Raw genomic sequence first — 24,902 nt, 5'->3', positions numbered from 1 at the left:
AACTGAAGCTGGAAATGACATCACAAATTATTATACATTGATCGTCAATTCAGTAACGATACAAATAAGTATCTTAAAAACATTGTAGAATAATTATTACGAAAAATATCGTAATAAGGTTTGAATCTGTAATTTAGAAATGAAGAGAATGTTTATAAATTTGTTTGAATATTATTAAGCACTGGCAATAAAATTTACTCCGATTGAAAATGGGATTCTTTTTTTATTTAATTTATCCATGTTGCTCTAATTTTCACTTTGATTAGAAATATTAATTTCAACATGAAAGTAAATTTAATTTTTTAAAAGAAGAAATTGATCTTTTTGAACATGACAAAACATATGTCTTTTGAAAAATTCTACGTTTAAAGCGTCATATATTTTTCATTAATTTTGATATTATTATTTCTATTTTTCGAGGATGTCAATGGTCAAGTTTCAAGATGGTTGAAACTGTGAATATTCTGAATTTCACGATTTCTCTGGCAATGCCCATGAATCTGAATATCCAATACTGTTCGTATCTTCGAATACGAACAGTATAGCACTGTGTCTTGAATTCCTGTCGGTGAAAGCGAGTACGGGCTTTCTGCGAACCCGATATAACCCGATATACTATGTATATCGATATCGAGATGTCTCCGAGACGGGTTGGATGAGGAACGTTGTGGTGAAGGGTTGATACAGGACAGTCCGAAGTTTGCCGACAGCTGGGGGAAGACGAGGGATGACCGTTGGACAATGGGGTGCGTCGCCGATGACGAACTCGGCCTGCTTCCAATCCCCGGAGTCGCTCAGGGGGTTGCTGAAACAGCCACAAACAAGGGGGTGGGCGAGTCAGCATTTCCACCATCGACTCCACTACCACCCAGTTATGTTCCAAACGGTTTACGCATTCCCGAGCGACAAGGGGGATGGTGTGAAACCCTGGATATTTCTGCTTACAATTATACCGCGTGTTTCGCGATGTTTGATATTCGGGGTTTTAATAATACACTGGCTACTTGGGGTGCTTGAAACTCGGAATATTTGCACATGAAATTCCAACGCAGAATTTTTTACAAATCGAAAAGTATAATTGTATGCTGATACATATAATATATAGAATAATTTAAAAATAGAGATAAAATATGTTATTGAATGATATGTTTATTAATTGCGAAAATATATAAGTCTTACAATTAGAATAATTATAGAAATATAATACTTAATTATAATATTTATGGAGGTTTGCAACATATTAATCTGTATTCTGATATGTTTACTGGATGATAAAAAAACTTTAACCACAAATTTTGTGTGTTAATCAAATCATTATCTAGTAACAATCTGATATTATTTGTCGTCATTCGTTAAAATGATGACAAATAACGTCAATTTGCTATTCGCGTAGTAACGTATATTAAAAAAAAACAAAATCTGGAGTGTTAGTTACATGTTATATTAACTTATGTTACACCTTAAAATTTCGTTAACTTATTAACTACCAAATTTTTTTATCGTTTCGTGTATATTTGGAGCATATTCAAACTAGTACTAAATAATGTAAACGATAGAATTGACAAAACAACGATAAATTTCCTGCAAATTGCGAATTTTAACGATTAATAAACATATAAGAAATTTTTTGTGAAAATTTTACAAAAAAGTATTTTTTCAATTTATGTAACATTTTGTTTGCGGAACATTAGAGAGAAATGAAATAATGAAAATGATTGACGATAATAAAAATTGACAAAGTGAGAAACTGCAGTTAAGTCTCCCGCGCTGTTAAATTTCCTCGCAGACTTTGTCCCGCAATAAAAAATAGAAAAGAAGAAATGAGTACAAGGGAAATCGTATTTTTCTTTTTCGTTCTTCTTTTTTTGGTTCACGTATGTCTCGCTGGAGGCTGCAACGAAACATACGCGAAAAATGGCGGCGACAGCTGTCGACGTGCGAGTTTCGATGTCGTCGCAAAATTCTGTATCGTAAAACTCGGATATGAAGCGCAGTCCTCGCGGCGAAATTATTGCCAGGTGAAACCGTGAACCGGGTACATATTCTACTATTATTATTCCATTTTGATATTTTTTTACAAGGGTAATTATGATAAATACAGTACGATAACGTGTACGTGAGTGATAAACACGGTGTATATAATTATGAATAATGAAGAGGGCAATGTTGCTTTTATATTCATTCCTGAAGTTAAATCATGATTTTTTAATTCCAATTGTTCGTAACTCGGGAAACTTTGAAACAATATACCCAAGGGAATTTCAATTTCAAATTAATGAAATAACATGCTTTAAAATTTTTTAACGTTCCGCATATACGTAGAACTTAACAGAAAATCTACATGCCCCAATTACCGTAAAGAAAACATGAAACGGGTCACCTTAGTTGTATGAAAACAACTGGGACTAAAAGAGGGAGTATCGCATATATAATTTTTTTAAATAAACTTACTCGCACCGAAGAATGGCGTGTTCAGTAGCATGAAACAATAAATAAAAGCCGCCCTCCGGAAACGAGTACTGTACTTGAGGTTAGTGGACGGGACGGGTGAGAGGGCCGACAAGGGAGTGAAGGAGGAAGAGGTGGAACGAGCTTCAAGAGTGCCATAATTTACGCTCCACTCGTTTCTTCCTCGTGTATACCTAACGTGTACGAATGAAGCATAAATTCACTCTCTGTACTCTCATCCCCTGCCGTCCCTTGTATTTGCGATCTACCGCTGAAGGGAAAACTTAACCTTCCGCCACGCGAAATAGGCTGGAATTTTCCGTTTTGGGAACTTTAATTGAGGATGACAGGCCTTCTCACCGAAGCGAAAATTAAATTGCGATGTTATTAATCGTTTCGCATGACGAGACTTGTCTCGTCAAATGTATTCTGAACTTATGAAAACAATCATAAATGAAAGTTCTAAAAATATTTGTAAGTGCACTGGTATAATAAATGTATGTATATATATATATAAAAAAAAGCAAGATATTAGAAAAAAATAACTCATTATTTATAATGAAGTTAAAGTTTTTCTTTTAATAGCTATAGCTTAATTTTCTTCCTTTTTTATCTCTAACTATAATTTAACTTACATTTTAACTATAATTAATATAATAGTTGTTTTTGTAGCTACTTTTTGTATTTTATTATTCGTTAAAATATTGGTTAACCAAAATGAAGTGTTCAGTAAACAATTTGTGATTGGAACATATACCATTATCTCTGATAATTATCACATTTTGTAAATAACGTAAATATACATAAAAAATTTATTAATAACTAAAAGGATTTTGTAATATAAACTTTTAAGAAAAAAAAGAAACTGTAACAGTTACTATTTTACTTTTACAAAGTAATTTTCCCAATCCTGTATAAAATTGAAACTACGTTTGTAAAACTTTTAGGAAAGATATAAATCTCAATATGATTAAAAAAATTTCATTAAAAACATACTTTTGCAAAGATTTGAATTAATTTGGAACCCTCGCAGATATGTAACCCCACTTGTACTTTGCAAATAATTAGAATTCTTGTCAAGCTTTAATGAAACAAACGCATTTGGAGTATAGCTCGATTTCTCGAAAGGGTGAGGAAGAGGTTGGAAACGAAGGGGGATAGTCGCAGCGGGAAGGCGCGGCCCATAAAACGACCCTACAGCCTCCCTGCGAGTTTCTGTAGAGATACAGCACGCACGGTTTCTTGTCCGACTAGCCACCCCTTCCCTTCGTCCGTTATTCACTCTCTTTTTCTCTCTTTTCTTTCGTCTTTCAAGTCCGTTAGGTAGCGTACAAGCCCTCTATTTATGAGGGATTTGCCCGCGGGGATGGAACACACAATTTCCACCGATATACCACTGCCTTCGCCGCCTCGCTTTGCCACCGCTTGTCTTTCTCACTTTTTTCCCGGGTTGTCCCAATTTTTCTGCCCCATAACCTCTAACGAGAGCAGGCCTGAACGAGGATCGTTTTTCATTGATAAGCACGAGAATCTCGCTCATGCCTCTCGAATCGAACACAAGGGAAGAAATACATGAGCATGTTTTTAGTCTTTTATACTCCCGTAAATATTAGTTTGCCTGCGTTGAATCTGCATTGCGTTAGCACAAAGTACTTAAAAAAGTTGTCTGAAAATATTAAAATAAGATTTATCAACGTTTTCAAATTGGTAAAAAATTGATTACAATTCATGTGAACTTATAAATAGATATTAATGAATTTTAATCTTCATTAACGTCAACACGAAGTCACAATTAACAATAATTATCTTTTCAGGAGCTGCGGCAGCGTCGCGAGTTTATGTCGACGCTTTGTCCCGATTAGCCCGTCAAGCTCAGCTGGGAACATGGGGTGGTTCGAAGGATGTGGGTAAGTGAGAAACTTCAAATTGACCAATTTTAATCAGAGAACATGAAACAAACCTCATTTCATTCAATTCGGCATTCGAGTGAATTAGAAACTCTCTAATTAGAAATAAGATTTGAAATAGCCATTTTTGATTGGTCTGCCATGTTTGTCAAAACTTTTTGTTGCATTGCTGGATAAGTGGAGGAATCCGATTGTTTTATTCTTTTGAAGGTATTTAAATATTTATAAAAAAAAATTTTTTTTAAATATGCGTAGTATATATTTTTTAAATTATTTTGTTGAATAATTGATCAACTTTGCGTTCGATTCATTTCCTCGAAACAATACGATAAATAAAGCAGTTCTTGTTCTCGAGAGTCGAAGTTTGCATTGCTCTGGCACGATGTGAGCTTTACCGAGGCTTCCAAAGCCAATAAAGTGCGTTTAACCGTCTCTAAGCTCGAAAGCCTCTAGTACCCCTCCGTCTTTCCGCCTCCAGACGCCGATGAACGAAAGTTGCTAACAAGATCATTGCAGCGTGATAAGTGTACGTATTAAGCTCAGGTCGGCGACCCGCGTACGAAGCTTGCGAGCCTCTTAAAGCAGGCTAAGGTGCAGACTTAGGAAGCTTTCCAAGTACCAACGACCGAGTAAAGTTTTTATTTGTTCGGGGAGAAGAGCGGAATCCGATCAGTCAAGGTGGAGTCTTCATCGAAAATTTTTGACGATTTTGTCGTATTGATTTTTGCATCTTTCGATTTTGGTCATCATTCGCTGCGTAAAATTGTTTCTATATAATAGAAATTAACTTTTAAAATACAGAAATTCACTATAGTAAGTGGTGCAGAAACAATGTTATATTTTGAGGTAAGAAATGTAATGAAATATACAATAACAAATTTTACACTGAAAAAATTTACTAAATCTTAATATATATTTCTTTAAATAGTACTAAATAAACATTTACTTACAGTAAATAAATATTTATTTAATAAAAATATTAATAAGTTAAACTAATGATTTTTATATATCAAATAAATATATGTTTACATTTGATAAATATTTACTTAGAACTATTCAAACAAATATTATAAAATTTAATACTTTTTTTAATTTACTCAAGTTAAGTTTTTAAAAATAGATCTCTGTCATCTAAAGATTAAACATTTGCATAAACATGGAATGATTAAAAGCAGCAGTTATATTAAAGGATCTATACTTTATTGATTTTAACGCACACACATTAAATCGGATTCAAATCTTGACTGACACGTGAAATGGACTGGTTGTAGTTATCCTTTGCGATAACAATTACCGGCGAACATGCAACGATCGTTTCGACAAAGATAATTTTCGACGAGATCATTTACGGCGAATTACGCCTGCGGTAATAACACATTAATGTGTAAGAGAGAGAGAGAGAGAGATAGAGGAGAGGGAGCAGAGACTATCATCGATTCGGAAACGGGACATTCAATTAATCGAATTAATAAATTCACCGATCGAGTTATTTGCAATTTTGCATACTATGAAAATTTACGTGCGCGCGAGGATACTGTAACCCCCTGTTGTTTCGAGCATAATTAATTAGCGCGTCCTGAATTAGCTATTTTATTTTACAAATAACGCGCACGTCTCGCAACGTAGAAATTGTTGTTTATCGCATTCGCGCAGTCTGCTGCAATTTGTTGTGTAATTGCTCGAGCGTTTCGTCCGTGCTGTATTAATTGTATTATTCTTCGAATCTTCTTTGATCGTTTATTCGGCGACTCGCGCGTAAAATTAATTGCCGCATTTATTGGAGATAATTTCAGGAACTGTCAACAAAAATTAAAAGCGCGAAATACAATACATATTTTTTAAACGTATATTTCTATTTGCCATTATTATTATTATTATATATTAAATAAAGAATATATTTGAGATAATGCGACGCGTGAAATATGAAATAAAAATATAGAGATACGAATACCATAGAATATGTTATTAATAATTATTTCAAACAATCATTGTGCACAAAATTTACATAAATCCGTTAATAATTAACATGAAATTCCGTATAATTTTCAATAATTTTACATAATCGATGTAATTTCCATGTAACAGTCGTTCAATTCACTCGAATATCCGTAACAATTCACAAAATATAGCCAAAAATCCTCATGCGTTCTAGTTAATTTGAGATATCGTTTATTTCCGCAAAATCAAGAATTTGTGATTAAATTTATAATAATCGAGCACATATTTCCAACAGTTTTAATCACTATGTCATTCAAAGACTTAATTTTGAACACTTGTCGAAGCAGAAATAAACTGTTCTTTGTACGATCCGTATTTATATAAAAGATGTTCGGATTAAAATACAATAAACTCACGTTATTCACGTAATGAACCGATATGACGCATAGAACGGAGGGAGAGAGGGAGAAAAATTTACATACGCCATAAAGCAATCGCTGTAAGATTAATAGTCGCGTTTTTCGGCGCCACAGCGCAGAATCATGGATTAAAATTCTACGGCGGCGGCGTCGGCGCAGCCGACCGTGTAAACGCGCTTTAATAATAATGTAAACGCGCAACGAATGGGAATTAACGCGCGCTCGCACCACCGTGAAACAAGAGAGAAGAGGGCGGAGGACAGACGGCCGTTGAAATCCGCCCCTAAACCCCGTTTGGCGCCCGCCACTATGAGAGAAGGAGCGAAGGGGATAGCGACGCATAATTGCATTAAATTATCGAGGTCTGAGTTATATATGTATTGGCAATGCGTTTTTTTTAAACGCCATCGATTAAATATAATACACGAATTGCGGGCGGTTCGTTAAATCCGCGAGATTCTGCGAGCATCTTTTGTGTTCTGTGATAGGACAGGTAAATTTGTATTTTTCTCTAAAATTGATTATTTAACAATAATCCTGATCTTAGTGAACGTATAACTAATAACTATAAGTGATAGACAAAATAATCTAAACCTGAGAAATATATTTATTTTTTACTACTTATTTTATATTAATAAGAATATCATTTAATTTATTATAAGTTTTTATACAATTGAAATCAGGGAAATTAGGAAATTGTTAGGAAAATTGAAAATAATCAAGAAAATTAGAGACTTTTTCAAAATTTTCTAGAAAATAAAAATTCGTTGCTTTAAAGAAGTTTAATATACATTCATTGTACCTACGTAATTTTGAAATACTACCAACTTAATAATTAAAAATGCAAGCAGTATCAGCAAAATTAATAATGTAAAATTAGTAATGTAATTGTTATATTAAATCGATCTTACAACAAAATATTTAACGGTTTCTAAATCAGAATGTAAACTAATTTTTTTATTATTATTAAAAATCAGAGGAAATTATGAAATTTTGTCTAGAAATCAAGGAAAAGTTATAAAATTTTAGAATATGAAATTTGTGGCAACTCTGTTAAAGACAAATAGTAAGCCAATTGTTTTCTAATAAAGTAAGTAAATAATATGTTTCTCAAGTGTTAACGTTATTTTTTGCCTATTTCTGTACTTAACACTTTAATATCTATAATACCTTTTCGTTGCTTTATTTCGATTTAGCTAAAGAAGCACGATAACTTCATATGATTTAGAGTGCGAAAGATTATCCACGAAATGGAAGATATTTTGTTCGATCGATTTGTCACCAATCGGGAACATACATCGGACTCCAATTCCATGTATATAGATCTATCCGGCTATGCTTCACACTTATCATCCGCTTTTCGCGCGCCGACTGTCGAGAGCTGCACTTGCTGCAACTTTAATTCCGCGCCGGAAGTCTTCTACGAGAAAAGCGACAGTAAGGAGTGCTCCGCAAATAGCGAGTCGTACAAACATCTCGTTAAACATTTTCTTACGTTTCTGTACAAACCATGTTTAATAACGAACGTATCACGAGTTATTTGATGAAAAATTCATGATGCTTCTATTTAGGGAAGTTAAACTTATTGCATATAATTTGATACAGAATTTATGATGATAAATATAAAATTAACATTTCATCAAATCGGAGGTATTAAATTTGAATCAAGTTACATTTAAGAGCAAATGATAGCAATGGGATAAAAAATATAACAATAATATAAAGCTTCAAAAAATATAAATCACAAATACCAATTAGAATCCAAATTATTAGATGTTTATGTATAAATTAAAATTTTTTGTTAAATAACAAATTCAATTAGACGTTTCGATCCTTCACTTTTATCCTCGACAATTACAAAAATGAAAATATAGCCAAAATTATTGTATAAAGATTAAAGTAAAAAATATGAAATTAATTTTAATTGATATTAAAAAACGGTTTTTGAATTGTTGTGTGAATTTGAGGTCTATATTTTCAAATATGTCGAATTTCGCGTACCTCGTAATCTTCGCGTGAAATTTCACGAAAAGTGGCTGCAGAAACGTATTGGTCTCGATCTACACGCGATTACGACTATGGAAATTTGTGCAGGAAGCACGGGCGACACTTGGGGAAATCTGTTTTCACTGTCCCCTCCTCCCCGTCCCTTTTCCTTAAACCGTCCTTCCATTCAGCCGCAAAGGGGAGCCGCGAAAATTCGTAGCTCACGATGTTAGCGCGAAGCGAAATGAAAATGCGACAGCGAAATTGCCAATATCGTCACCCCAGATTTTTCTTGGCCTCCGCCGGCCTCCTTCCGCTCTCTCTAACCTTTCCGACAGTGGGACGATCAAGGAAATCCGCTCGATCCTTCCTTTTTGCCAAATAAGTTTACCTCCCACCAATGATAAGGTACAGAGAGTGATAAAAGAAATTTGTTTTTAAATACAATCATACATCAACAAGATAGCACAGAGAGTTCAAAAGGAATTCAGTCATCAATTCTGAGTTCAATTTCATATGTAAAAAGAAAAATACAATTTTTTTTTTCGAAAAAAGAATTTTTTCGCATTTGAAAATAAATTAAAATATTTAAAGATTTTTGTACGATAATAGTACTTCGAAAACACGAAGGTTTGATTTTGCAGTTTATTGTATTGTTTATCTTTTCTGTTTGTATATTTTTCAAAAATAATTTTTATTTGTTTGTTTTAATGTGTGTGGTAGTTAAATTCTCGTGGGATTGATCTTCATGTTTTATTTTTCCAAGCGTCGTGTAACCCATCGCGAGTAGCACGACTCTGTGTATAGTCAGCCACAGCTGGCAGTAGATATGCTGCGTGTCGGTCAGACAAAGCATAAGGGGGAGAAGATAGAAAAGAGCGCACGGGCGGATAGCTGCATGCGAGATTACGAATAACCTCAGCAATTGTTTCACTAAAAAGCTGAAAACTGGATTAACAAAGGTTTAGTCAACTAATTGTTTAAAAAATATTATGCAGCAAAGGCATAGAAAATCGAAATTTCGTATTTTGTTGATAATTTATTTCAATCTTTCTTAATTTATTAAATTATTTCACGCATTTTTTTTTGACACAATTTCTGCGAAATCCTTGACGATCTTGTGCTATGCGCTATATTATTATTTAAATTTTATTCTATTTTTAAAATTATCATGTCTCCTACATATAACGCGAACGATTTAAACTTTCTATCTTAATCAGGATCACGCTTGCGTAAACGTGTTAATAATTCGCACGATGCTCCATACTCGGTGAAACGCGTAATCTCCAGAAATCAATTTGCAGTTTACAGTTAAACGTAATTTTACACGCTAAACACACCGAACCGTTGTTTCCCGAATTTTCCGAATGATGTATCCGGGTGGTAGAGATATCGGTCGAACATTGCGTGAGGAGGGTAGGAGGCCCGGAACGAGAGTCGAAGCGATCAGAGCCAGTAGATAGAGACAGAACACGACGGACGGGAGGCAGTGGAAACGGACGGTATTGGGGGCGGCCGGGCGCTTCACGCGTCAGGAGCAGAGCGCGTCTACGCACTGCGAAGCGTGCACAGGGTGAAAGGGACGAAGAGGGTTGTGGGATACAGAGGGAGAGAAATGCGCGAGCCATGAAGGATATCGGGATCGTTCCTTGCAGCTGGCACAGAATTTCCTCCGGTTTCTCTCTCTCTCTCTCTCTCTCTCTCTCTCCTCTCAGAGAAGAGATCTTCCGCCGCCGGAGTCGGCATAACCGCTATCTCAAGCTTAATTGCGTCTGGTCGCGCGATATAATGGGACGCACGAATCCCGGGTCTGCCCGTTGCGCGATAAGGGATGGAAAGGTGCACATCCTCGCCAACCCGTTGCGTGGCCCCGCCAGTGCAAACTTCGGGTTTGTTCGCTCCACTGACGACGCGTAATTATTGTTGCATTTGAATATTGGGTCGAATGCATGCGTCACCAAGCTGATCTGTTTGTTGTCGGAAACACCCGCGAAATGAAGAGAAGAGGCGAAGCTGCAGGTGAAACCGCAGAACGAAAAATTGACGGCAGTCGAGTGCCGTGGTTGTTTGAAATTTACGACTTCACGTGGCTTGTTTTCTCACTCTCATTCTTCTTAGTGTGTTTGATACATTTTTTGATTTTCTAAATTTTTCACAATTTTCGTACGCATTTTCTCTAAAATTTTTTGATCCATGTTCACACTTTACATTTAGAGAAGTTTTTGGTATTTGTGTATTAGACGTTACTATAATTATCGTTACTACTATAATGTTAGTAATATATATGAAGTTTTATTAACAATTAATATATTTAATCAGCTATAATTATTGTTTTTATTACTATGAACGTGATTGCAATTGCTATAATTGAACTATATAAGTTATAATCATTCTTCAGACAATATTATGATTTTCAATATTGATAATAATACACAATTAAAGTATTTTATAGTAAAACAAAGAATTTCACGACAATTTAAAAGTTGGATAAGAAATTATTTCAATAAGAAGTAGACATGTTTTCAAAAAACAATTAAGATAAAAAATGAAAAAATTTTTATTTAAACTATAAAATTGTACTATTCACGTATAACATTGATTTTTATAAAGAAATTATAAATTTGTAATTTTAGTTACTTCTTATAAGAAGCTATACACCTCATACATTCTTAAACGTTTATACTTTTCTATTGTCTGAATTTTCCATAATTTTTGTGTGTACTTTTGTCCGTATTTACTTTCAACAAATACGCGTATTTATTTCTGAGATTCTAGAATATGTAACGTGAACTGTATGCTAATTTAAATGCGCGCATTCGATAAAAGCGAGGTGCGAATACGGACCTCCGTATTTTTCGTATTTTCTAAGGTTCCGACCATTCCATCCCTTTCTCTCTTTCTTCTGTCTTCTGCAAAAATATTTAAATTCAAGCACGTTTCGCCGTCGCTTTAAACAAGTACAGTCTATACTTACGTTCTTGCTCTTCTTCCGCCGCACTACATTCCTAATGCTTCTTTTCGGGATCCACCACGTGTCGTCTACGAGCGCTATTCGGCTGGCACGTGGCTTTTTATGGAGCGATGAACGTGTACTGCACGCAGACGCGTGAGACTCTTCGTCGTTGCGGTCGTCGTCCTCCGAATCGTCCGGCTCCCCTGTAACGTCGTTTTGTGGAAAGTGGCTACTTTACCGCAGACATGCTCACAGTTACACCCAACGAAGTTACAAAGCTCCAAGTTTGCTTCGAAATTCCGTCCGAAACTTGAATCGTTAGTGCTCGGAGCATCTTCAGTTAAGTCTTGAATTTTTCTCGCCATCAATTTGCTATACACTTTATCCTCGACTTGATTCAAAAAGAATTGTTGTTTCTTTATAAAATGGTTTTTGCAAACAATAATTATTTAATAATAATAATTGGAATTTGGTCTGGAGATCAGGAAAAAATTATAGAATTGTAGGATGAGGAATTTGTGATAAACCTGTTTTACTTTAGCAAAATCATTCTTTCCATGTATTGATAAATAATAATTATACTTTTGCAAACTTTAAAAGGGAAAAATTACATTTGAATAAAAATGGAAGGAAATGTTTCTCGGCACATGATTATTATTAAAAAATGTATTTCTGTATAACTTCAAAGTAGAGAAGAAAGTTACAGAGGTGCGCTCGGAGATCGCAGAGGAGATTTTTTATACGTGTAAAAAAGAAATGGAAAGAACGAAACGAGATTACGGAAACGTTGTACTGGAGAGAAAGAACTTTCCTCATATAATTTTGAAGTACGTGCTCTGCGGCGGAAGGGTTGAAATAGTCGCTCCGTATCCATAAATCACCGGCGCGGCAGCAATCTCGCGCGGCAACGGCATCGAACGAGTCTCGTTGAAAGAACGTGACATGACGGTCCTAATGAAAGCAGCAATTAAGTAGGCGAGAGCGATCGACCAAGTTCCACGGCCCATCCTCTCGTTCGCATAGCCGAGCAAATTACACGACGATGGCAATTAATAAAGCCCCTGTAATGGCGTTCGCGGTTGTATCGCGGCCTCCTCGTCCACCACTTTCCCACCGCTTCCCACCCACACCCCCTGTGCAATCTCATCGTCGTTAATCACTTTAACGAGTGCTTTTGTTAACGCTATCGCACGATAAGAAACCGTTAAAAAGGATCGTTCACGAATATCGGGAAATATAAATTGTTACGAACATCGCGGCCATATTGTCTTATCGTATGAGTTGTAATAACGTTGCCCAACGCAAAAGTCATAATGATAAATTCTTATTGTCTTTATGAACCCTAAACATCACGTCATTGGAAATTAAATAAATTATAAATATACCTACCGTTACGTTTAGACTTGTACAATTGGAAAATTTATGTTAAATTAGATACATTTTCGAAATGTAACGCTTTTGTATCTATTTTTATTGTGTTAACTTTTATCTTAAGTTAAATTAATAGAAAAATTTTAGAAGAAGTTATGAAAGTATGTTTAAAATAAATTAAATTAACATATTTGTCTTTTATCGTTTTATGTTATGTTAAAAAATTTATGTTAAAGAAATTTTGAAGGAATCACAAAATATATTCGAATAACCTAATTGTAAATTGTATTAAATTAACACTTAAATATGTTAAAGATTCAACACAAGTATCTTTACAATTTTAACATAAGTAGAAAATGCTTTTTATGCACAACTCATGAATTTATTGATCGATCAATCGCGTTTTTTGTCGCATTAATCCTTGTATTGCTGAGGTGATTAGCTTCGCGTATTTGCATAAAAAGAAGAGAAAGATGATAAATGGTTCCGATCTTAATAATTTATAAGAAGTTATGCAATAACGATATATTCCCTCAAGCTTGTAACAAAGTTATACAGCGCTCGCTCTCTCTCTCTCTCTCTCTCTCTCTCTCTCTCTCTCTCTCTCTCTCTGTTCCACGATGATATATTTCTACAAAACTTGCATAACAACAGTAACACATTCTTTATCGTAACTTGAACAGTAATACGATATGGTCATAGTGTCTGAACAGTTTGCATTCTTTATTTGCACGGGAAGAAACGGGAAATGACGAGTCGGTCTCGTTATACTTGTAATAACTTGTAATATCTTATTACGTAACACCAATAGACTTTATGTAAAACTTTTAATAAGCCGTAACAGCTCTTAACGAAGCGCGGACTGTCTCAAAATTAGTAGTAAGTGAAGAAACATAGCATTATTCTTGGCGAGAATTAATGAAGTTAATTTTCCTTTACGAATATGTGCTAGGGTAGATCGATTTTTGTAAATTTTCGATCTTTACTGAAAAAAAAATGTTAATAATAATCAAGCCTAGATAAAGCTTTAGTAAAATAATTTTAATTAAATATTTGATTAATACAAACCAAAGTTTTTAATTAAAATTATTTTTTGTCAAAATCACGACATACAGCTGCATGTATATGCATATATTTTTAAATAATTCTTTTAACTAAAGCCAGCATGAAACTTCTAAAAAAGGCTGATGATTTATCGCAGGTTCAGCGACAATTCTCACTGATTTTAACAAAGTTCTATGTTGTACAATTTCTTAAAAGTTTTTAAAAGGAATTTCGACGTCCGCATACTTTAAAATAATTTTCTAAATTAATTTAAAATATGTTATTAAGTTATTTAACGTCATCTTCTTACTTGGATTACTATATTATTACATTTGACAATATTTAATTACTATAAATATATATTGCCAATATCTTCAATCAAATATATTTAATAATTATTACCAGATTTCTTTCCAGTTTGCTTGAGATAAAAATTACATTCTTTACATATAAAGTATTGTATAAGAAATTTACGATTCAAGAAAGAGATACTTTTTGATGCTCGTCACGCGCAACTTTACGATAAGAGGTCGATTCTTCCGTTTGTTGCCCCTTGAATACAAGTTTCGGTCTCGAGTTCTAATCAAAATCGGAAGTGTCCTTGCACCCTCTGTAAACGCGAGTACAGATATCCGGCACGGAGGAGCGTTTCATTACGCGAGATTGCATCGTGTTTCGTGAGCTCGCTGAGAGAACCGGGGCGAGAAGATGCGAGCGGGCTCGTCGTATCAGCGCATTTGAAATGGAAATGCACCCGAAGATTCCCGCGACACCAACCCCGTCGCTTTATATCTATGCCATGCAGTCGCGAGCTTGGCAACACCCTCTTCGCGACACCCCCTTTTGTTCAGTAATTCGGCGGTGCGACTTGTCTCTCGCGAACGTCATATCGTACGCTCTTTTACATGAAAGTGCATAACGGCTTACGGAAATGTAAATTTCCGCACCTGTGTACAAAATGCGAATTTCAAAAATTTAGAACTTCTGAGCTTTAAGAACTTGAAACCTTAAAGATTCGACACCTCTAGAGAACTTAAAATCACGAAACCTTAGAAACATACGAATGTTCTTCAAGATCCTTATTACTAGGATTTTCAAATCATAGAAGCAACTTTAGAATTTTAAAATGTACAAACGTGAAATTTTTAGTGCTCTTGAGAGAAACTTCACTTTTAGGATTACAACTTCAAACTTGTAGTCTAAAAGACTTTAAGATTTAAATATATGAATGTTTTTAACACTTTTTTGGGGAATATAAGAAAATTTTTTAATTCTAAATTTCTTTAAAGATACCTGCGGGATTTTAAAATTAAAAAATGGAATTTTGAGTATTCATGGAAATCTTACGCTACATGTATATATGTATACTTATAATTATTTTATTATTTAGATACTTTATAAATATATGATTCTACATTTAGAATTTAGAATCTCTGCAGAAAAGTGGCCATTTTCAAGGTCCATGACGGTCATAATAAATTGTACTTCTCTAATTGGAAAGACGAAGAATGACAGGACGCGCTGCGTAAATACCGTCGTAGCCTTGAATGCTGCGTGCTGCAGCTGAAATGTTTACTTTGTAACAGTGCACGCGATATCTCGGCAGCGTTATTAAATTGCTCGTATTTGCATGACGGCACCAAGCCGAGCTGAAGACCTAACGACGGGAGTTACGGTCTCGCTTAAAGCCAAGAACGGGAGGGTGAAGAAACCGGGTGGGGGAGGAAGCAGCGAGACGCGTAATAAAAGGATGTCATTTAATTTAGCGATTCGTCGGATTCGCTTGGATTCGCTACTTTACCCTCTCTCCCCGTTTCACCCCAGACGCATTTATTCGAACCGAGAGGCCAATTACGACTGTTTTCGCTCGTACTTGTGAAAGCCCAACGTCTTATTCATTCCGGACGAGTGAGACTTCTCTGTACCTTAAACAGGACGGATCTCCGGCACATTTAACATTTTAAAGTAGTTGCGTAAACCCAACTTTTGTTTCTCGCATATAGGGGTGGCAAAAATGTTTTGTATCGTAGTGATTGAATGTGGAGAAGGTTATTAAGATTATTGAAATTTTGAATCGCTAAAATCGCAAATATATCACTAAATTACTTTCTGTTTCTCAATATCTGAATTGTGTACTTTCAGAGGCTAAAAAAGAATATAAAGTTAAAAATTTTCATCAGTTATAGGTTTAAAAAAATTAAAGACATTATTTTTGAAAAATCTGTACAAATATTTAAACAATATTACTTTTTCTTTAAAGAAAGTGATGGCGTTTTTTAAAACCTTTTTGAATGTTAAAAACTTTACAAAAACATTTATTACTTCTCGAAAAACAAAAGGCTGACAAAATTTGTTTCTCAGTGTAATTGGAATCCTCAATACATGAGTTTCTGGAACTTTTATAAAACTACCAAGTTTTGAAATTTTCGAAATATTGAAAATTTTGTAGTTTCGAAACTTTAATGTCTTAAACATTAAATTAGAATTTTAAAACATTGAGATTTATAGGTATTCTTTTTGAATATTTCGAATATTAGATGATTCAGATATTTAGAAGATTCTTGATTAAATAAAATTTTAACTTGGATTTTTGTAGTTTTGCATCTTCCATGTGTAATAACATCAATTGTTACACAAATCGGATCGTTTGTATTATAAGTCCTTAGAACTTTGAGTTTCCATCGAACTGAGCACTGTCGAAACTCGCTAGGTTTCAAACATTGGGAGACGTAATTACGTGCGTCGCGAGCAGATTCCTATTCGCGAACGATCACGTCATTTCCGGCACGATGCAAAGTTCGCGTTTTAATCGGACCTACTTTAATTTGCTCTACGAAACGAATATGCGCTGCCAATAATTTCCCGATTGCATTTAATCTTACTTTAATAAAGCAGTGCTGAAGATTGGTGTTTGCACGACAGAGACTAGGCTCTCCTGCCTTCTTGTAAAAAATAATTAAATCATATTAACTACTTATAGATATAAATTAAATTCAATATATCTGTAAAAAATTGTAACGAATTAGGTGTCATTTAAAAAAAAGATTTTAATGAAAATAATAAATAAATACTTTAAGAATCTCTATTATTAAAATAATATATAACAATATATTTTGAAAGAATCTCTAATAAAAAAATTCGTGTGTATTGAGATCGAATTACATCGATGATATTGTTGATTCTTTTTTATGTGATTGGTCGATGCTGATAAAATAAATGATGAAAGAGACATGAAAGGCGCGCGCTGTATGCTAATATATACATGAAAACTATATTTTGTAATTTCAGTATTTAAAAAATATACATATGTTATATTACACATTCTTTTGTACAGGATATACATACATGATTCAAGAGAGAGAGAGAGAGAGAAAAGGAGTATTCAGATCTTTCCACATTTTAGCAAAAAATTCATGGTTTACTCATCCTGCTTAATCCTCTTACACATGGGTTTTTTTCAACCCTTCGAGATGCTCACGAAGAAACGACTATTCACGCGAGAATATTCGGGGCGACGTACACGTCTCCGCACTTTGACGATCGATCGATCTTATAACACGACCCTCCTACCATCTTCTCTCTCAGCAAGAGATTTATTGGCCTCGAATACGAAACCTTTTCGCGAAAATTCGATGTCTGGAAAAATTCCACGCGAAAATTTTCAAAAATTCACTACAAAATCATCTTTAATTACGTAAAAGAAAAAAGATTTCTTTCCACATTTAACAATTTAATGTTTAAAAAAATCTATTAAATATTTAAGTTAAATATCTCTTTGTAGGCGGGAAAAAATTGAAAATTTTTAAAAAGCTAAAAAATTGTTTTTAAAACTTGGTTTCATTAAAATCAGGTTGATCGGACTAAAGGATTTACAATCACAAATATCCAACGTTCTGAAGATTCAAAATTCAGTGGATTAAAGATCTATATTCCTAAGCAACGTCCCTTCGTATCATCGAATCCGATTAAACTACGTCAGATCGAAAATCCATCCCAAACTGTAATCCCTTAGCGGACAAACGTCAGATCGTTTAGGATTCGTAACCCCCCCTGGGAAGATCCAAGGAGGCGGCTTTAAGGATTCGCGAGTCGTAACGGCGTCGGACGCGCTCTGCCATTGAAAGCACGCGGGAAACGTATAAAGCGAAATAAAATAAAGTGTAAGCGAGCTTTACTCGGGGGAGCGCGATTCTACTTTAGATTAAATTCCGAAGCGCGCGACCCACCTTCTTACCACCTCCGCCCCTTTCGTCGCTCCTTCCCGACTCCACTACCCTGACGGTACACCTTCCTCGGCGCTTCTATCTCGTTTCGGAAAGTAAGCTTTTCTCGCCGCCACGCCACGGACGTTTTTATCAGCCAGCAGATGGTTTCGCTTGTAATCCACGATATACCGCTCCGCGTTCTTCCTACCCTTCCCCTCGTGGAATTTCCCGCCAGCAAGAAGGACGAGATCGACGAGCGTTTATTTATTCGACGCGCTTTCGTAGCAACCAAGAGGCCTCCCCTGACTCCCTCGAGTCCGCGAAAGGCGAAGAAATAAACTGTTCTTGCGGGACGAAGTTGTTTATCGGGATCTTTTCGAATCCACCTTGCAACGATAAAAATGATATATATGATCTTCTAAAAAATGATATAATATAAATGTTTATTTTTTTTAATTTTATAATATAAAAATTTATTATTTTTTAACTATCTCTTTGAAAAGAAAGTGAAATTTAACTTGATAGCCTCGAGTCTGTGAGAGGTGAAGAAATAAACTGCTCTTGTGGAACGAAGTTGTTTATTGGGATCTCCGATCCACCTTGCAACGATAAAAATCTTTATAATCTTTTAAAAAATACATATGTATATTATAAATGTTAATTTTTTTAAATTTTATAATATATAAATTTATTTTTTTTTTTGGAAAGTATCTCTGAATAAAAAATAAGACTTATACTTGGTCGAATTCACGAAAAAGTGAAGAAATAAGCTACTCTTGCGGAATTGTTTATAAGGATCTCCGAATATAGTTTACGATGACAAAAATCATTGTAATCTACTAAAAGAATTATATAAAAAAATATACATTTTTTTTTTAAATAGAAGCTTCGAAAATTGAAAACTTGCATTTTACTAGTAATCATGTTTGCACTTATTTCTAGTCGTTTATTCAATTAATTCGGAAAATGGTACGCGTTTATAACAAATACGTCGCGAGGTTCTTCTAGATGTAGCTTTAGACTGGTGTTGGTTCGTTCCTCGGGTATATACATATTTATTTTGCGAATTGGTCAGATCAGTCTCGGAGTGGCGTTGATCTCCGACATGCTTTGTATCACTTCGGAATAACGAAACAAGGGGGTGAGAGGAGGCGGGGGGTGGCACGCGCCTACTTCATCCCTCTTCTTGACAGCTCTATCTTGCGAGTATCCCCTCGAATCCACCTTGTGTCTCGCCCCCTGTACACCTCCTTCTCCTAGCCTTTAGCAGTTCCCTTGACACGAGTCGTTACTCTTTTTGAATACCGAAACTTCCCCACGGCTCGATTTCGCCGACTCGGGGGCCGCCACCATTTTGCAACATATTTTGTATGTCCTTTGACGTGCGTCTGATCAAAGATAGTAAGTTTTCTCCTGCTCTCTGAGGAGAAAAGCACTATGAGACGAAAAATGCGCGAACAATCTAGTCTGAACATAAATCAATCAATAATGAATGATCAATATTAAATTTTCTGTTTCAATTATCTTCGTCATTTCAGAATCTTGCGGACATTTGAAATCTCTATATTGAAGTAATATGGAAACTTGTCAGATAATTGAGGTTTCCAATAATATAGTAATTATCGTCCTAACACGAAATTGCTTCATTGTGCACGATCATTTATTCGACGATATTATATATTCGATTTTAATTATCCGAGAAGGTTTAATCGAGTATTGAGTTATTCGAGTTTATGCTTTCCATGCATTTATCTTTTCTACTCCTACACGGAAAGAACGATTTTGTTGGATTTGAAAATAATTTCATTAGACTAGCTAAATATTGAATAAATGATCGACACTCTGGCAACCAATTTGAGTTTTCAACAATATTATTTTCAAATATATACTTTCTAAATCCGAATCAGTGAAATTCAACTAAAAAAGAAAGAAAGTTTGAACATTATGTAATTAAAATATTGATATTTGCACGTCAATTCCAATACTACATGTATATTATATTTATACACTAAAGCAAGGTTAGCTATGTATGTAAAGAGATTCTATTTTCATTGATTTTTTAGTTAAATTGCATTGTAAATTCTCTGATTACCAATGATATAATTGAGATTAATGTCAGTGATTATTCATTGATTAGATTTAGATGGTCTGTAAAATTTGAAATACTTCAGCAAAATCGTTCTTTCTGTATTACAATATACACACACTTTGTATATTTGTTTATATACCTGAGAGAATGGCATGATTATAAAAAAAAAAAACTGCGAAATAATTGAGGATATCAATGATATGCATGAAAAATTAAGACAAATTGAAGCACCCTCGGTTTAGTCAGGAGTGGTCGTATTCCTTCCATCTTAACTGATCCCCGAGCGTCTCGTTCCGCTGGGTTTAACGAGAGGGAGGAAAGGGTGAAAGGGGTGCACCTTGAAGCGGAAGGAAGGGATTCCAGATGGGGTTAGGCTGGGACAACATTTCGACCTAGCCCAGCGAGACGGGCCAAGACAAACAATTTTCAGCTAGCTCGGCCGTCTCGAACTAATTAACGTGGGATTTCCTCGTCACGTGGTCGTATTACATTACCGTAGATTATTGCCCGTTAAGGAGCATTATTAGGTAATTTTGATTCAATGACCAAAACGGATAATAACTCATAATTATAGGAATCAATTAAAGATTAATTGACGCTTTAGTGAAGAAATTTTTTCGACGTTTCACAAGATACTTATTGTAAGAGTTCAAAAGTGAAATCTATACACATGTAGTAAATATATTCGATTAAAATTTTTGATTAAAATTTTTTTGTTGAATCTTTAACAGTTTAATATATCCGAGCAATTTAACATAACGTGTTATTTGAACATTTTATGTTAAATTGATATTCAGGTTTCGTAGTGTTAAAATAGTATTAAAGTAACACTATTCTTCTTACACTTCTATATATTGTTAATGTTACTTTGTCTGAAGAAATATGCTTCTACAATTTGCTTACGAATGTATTAATATTACACTTTTTATGTTAATATTTTACATAAAATTTGTGTTACTTCTTAACATATTAATTTTCTGTTAAATTAACCCAAAAGTTTGGGTAAACAGTTTGGAAAATTCTGAAATATGTCAAATTTAACAAAAATTTGCCAATTGTGCATATTTAAAGATACAATTTTTCAGACCATCTAAATCCTTACCCTTCCTTTTCAAATTTCTGTCTCTCCTGAGATTTTATCAATCGCAAACGTTGTTCAGTCGATCGAAAATTCTTATCTAAAATTTTTCTCAGAGTTTTCACGTGCCAAATCTGTCTCCGTGCATTTTATTCAGCGTTTCACAAAGACGCAGCCACGTGAAAGTCGACAGAATTAATTTTACAATGTTATTTTCCTTTTATAACATTCTACCATTTCGTGGCGGTAATGTGGTATCATGTAAGAGGGAAGTGGGCAAAGAAATACGTAATATATATTACGGCCCGCACCCGAACCGAGGAAATTTATTGCCTGCATATATGTCTGCATATAGACGCACGCGGCCATAAGCGCGTTACGATCGCGAAGTATTCCGGAAACTGGTTCCGTCGGAACTGCACCGGAAACGACGTCTGGAACCAATTTTTCTAAATCAAATGAGTATTACCGCGCAACGTTTCGAAATATCCGAAAATTTACGATGCCTTGAATATTAACGCAACGAAGTCCGGATGCTATTCTGATGTAAATCACGAAGAATCGCTTAGTTTTAAATACGGTACGCTTTTATATCGAGGGATCGATAATTTTGTAAACTTACGGCTTGATTACAATAACTCGATTCATCTTTTAATTAATGCCCAGTGTTTTTCATGCCGAAAGTTAAAAAGCGCCCGCGCCGGGACGAGTAACGGTTGCTCATCAAGTTTTCATAGGAGAAAACGAGAACTTTGTGAAACTAAATTTGCTTCGTTTTCTTTGCGCTTCCAGTTTCTGTAACTTTGCTCCAATCGTTGTGCCAGAACGTTAGATTATCAAACTGTCCCGTTTTACGTAGAGAAGAAGCAGATTCACAAAATGAACGCATCTTAGTGATAAAGGTGATTAATGAATTCTGTAATTATTCACAAATATCCAGGCGCGAAATAATAAGTACCTATACTAACAGTGAAGTAAATTATATAAAATTTTAATTTAAATTATATTTTAATTAAAATAAAAATGATATACAAGTCTGCTCGCACGTGCGCGCGTTACTTGAAATCTTCAAAAATTTTTGCACTTGAAATAAATATATATTCGGGCATTTTGTATAGAGAGAAAGAGAGCAAAGATGCTAAAAATGTAAGCAACAAACCTAAAATTTAATGTCACATTAAATTGTAGAAAATAATCGAACATGCACTTTTATTTATTTCTAGATTCTTAAGTCAGAGAAACAAAGTCGATATATGATTTTTAATAGAATTTTCTTTAAATGATTTTGTCATTAATTGATAATGTAGATGGTATACGATAATCAAATTCGATTTACGCCGCGATTTAATCCGCTTTAATCGAATATAGAGCTCGCGATAAATGCGAGGTCCGCAGAAGCGTTGCTGTTATTTCGCAAATTTGTCGTTGTTGCTAACCACAAGGCGGAAACAGCCGCTTCGACGTCATTTAGCCCCGCATACGTTTAATAATGAATATCGTTTAGTATTGTTAATAAACAAACCAGTGTAAAATATCGAAGAGAGGTGGCGATTAAGCGGCACAATTCAATTGCCACATAATCATCAAAAGTTAATTAATTTCATTATCTCAGTTATACCCTCATTCCGACTAATTACTTACTTTACGGCGACACAATAACGGCAAATAATAATAATAATAATAACAGTTCGTCCAAATAAAAATCAAACCGCAAAATTGTAGTTAAGCATTAAACCGGACTTTCATATTTGTCAATTATCCGCACAAATTTTGTGTAATAATTGTAATTTGTCTATCCTTTTTTATGACTAATTATATCAAATAATTGCCATTAAGCTAAATTATTAATAAATTGTTATTATTAATTATTTAATAAAATTAAAATATTGATATTATTTCCTACAAAAATAATATTTGAGCGTTTAAAAAATGATTAAAGAACTGTTTCGCATGCTTTTTTTTTTTTTTAAGAATAAGCGCAATCTGAACTTATTGATTATCTTATATTTTTTGAATATTTTGGATTTTCAATAATTTATTTCTCCAAAACGAAGGTTAATAAACGTTGCAATACTTATATTTTTTTGGCCTCAAGAATCACCGAAAAAATTGGTATCCATATACTCGATGAACACTTCTGATGTGTCTTTGTTAGTACTATTATATTCAAAGAAATATATGTACTAAGATTTAGCAAATTTTTTTTAGTGTACTTTTATTCTTTAATCATGGATTGTTATGAAAAACAGTAATTATAAGAGGAAAAAAATTATTCGCAGATGTTTGAGCACTTTTTCTCTCGGGTAAAATCGTACTAGTTTATTTTATATACATACATATATATATATATATATATACGTATAAGGCACGCTGTGTATAGTTGACTTGCGATGGTTTTGCACGCGATATTTTCGGGCAAGTCGGATTTGCATATCGGCCTTTTGCGAATCGGCCGGAAAAATCGTACGGTTGGATTTCCGATGAGAGTCGGCGAAATCGAAAACAACCCATGTTTACTTCCCGTTGATTCAATATTAGCATCCGCAACTCCAGGCGGACCCTTACCGACGTGAAATCGTACATTCCGTTTGACTCGATGGTCAAAATACACCCCGGACATTTTGCATGCTTTACTACCCTTTTCCCCCATTTCCCTTTCTCCCATCTCTTGCGAGGATTTGGCGTTTTAAATATAGCTAAATATACCACCGACGGGGAAATATTCTCTGTTGGGGTGGAGGGATTAATAAAGGCTGTAATAAGCCCTGATTTTAACGATCCGAGGATTTAGAAAGCCATGAATTTAAAAAATTTACAGATTAAAGTTCGGGAAATCTGAAAACATTGCACCGAAAGAACAGATTTATTGAAGATTCAGCCAGAAAACAATCCAGAATAGTTTTGGATCATCGAAATAATTATATGTAAATAAAATATTTATGTGTGATGACAATGCTGCAGTTTTAACATTCTTACAATTAGTTTAAACGTCCTACGTAATTATTTTGATGGTTCTAATAAAATTATTTTCAGATCTGTTTTTAGCTTTAGATATCTAAGGAAAAGATATTGAAAAATAGGATTTATTTTACTGAAATAAATTCTTATTTATAAATACAGCAAAATAAAATGTTATTCCTATATCAAATAAACCATGTATTTTATTTTTTTTACAATTATAATAATAAGAAAAAAAGAACATTTCACAGAAATGCAAAATTTTTATAATTAATAAATATTTAAAAAAAACAAATAATTTTCGTATTTTTTAAATATATTTTGCTTTTTTCTTAGTTACTTCAGCTGAAGACTTTTTTTCGTGTAATTATTTTGTGCTGTTGACATCCTCGGCGCTTCAAAGTCTCGACATCGCTTTCGAATTCACGGAAATACTACAAGATGATAATTAGCATCGTCGGATGATCGCGTTAATTACACCTGAACCCAACTGAGCCGACTAACCA

General features: G+C 34.3%; 1 protein-coding gene across 1 annotated transcript in view; it reads left to right on the top strand.

The window, feature by feature from the left end:
* The window catches only part of IRSp53 (Insulin receptor substrate 53 kDa), an 84,844-nt gene that overhangs the window by 36,783 nt on the left and 23,159 nt on the right, over positions 1–24,902 (top strand). The window contains exon 3 of the mRNA XM_018544476.1: positions 4,263–4,355. Within this exon, the coding sequence (XP_018399978.1) occupies positions 4,263–4,355 (93 nt within the window). The remainder of the gene's footprint in view (positions 1–4,262; positions 4,356–24,902) is intronic.

This window comes from Cyphomyrmex costatus, unplaced genomic scaffold (assembly GCF_001594065.2).
Source record: "Cyphomyrmex costatus isolate MS0001 unplaced genomic scaffold, Ccosl1.0 scaffold441, whole genome shotgun sequence".
Lineage (NCBI taxonomy): Eukaryota > Metazoa > Arthropoda > Insecta > Hymenoptera > Formicidae > Cyphomyrmex > Cyphomyrmex costatus.
The sequence above is the reverse complement of the archived record's forward strand: the minus strand, read 5'-3'. Positions and strand labels throughout refer to the sequence as shown.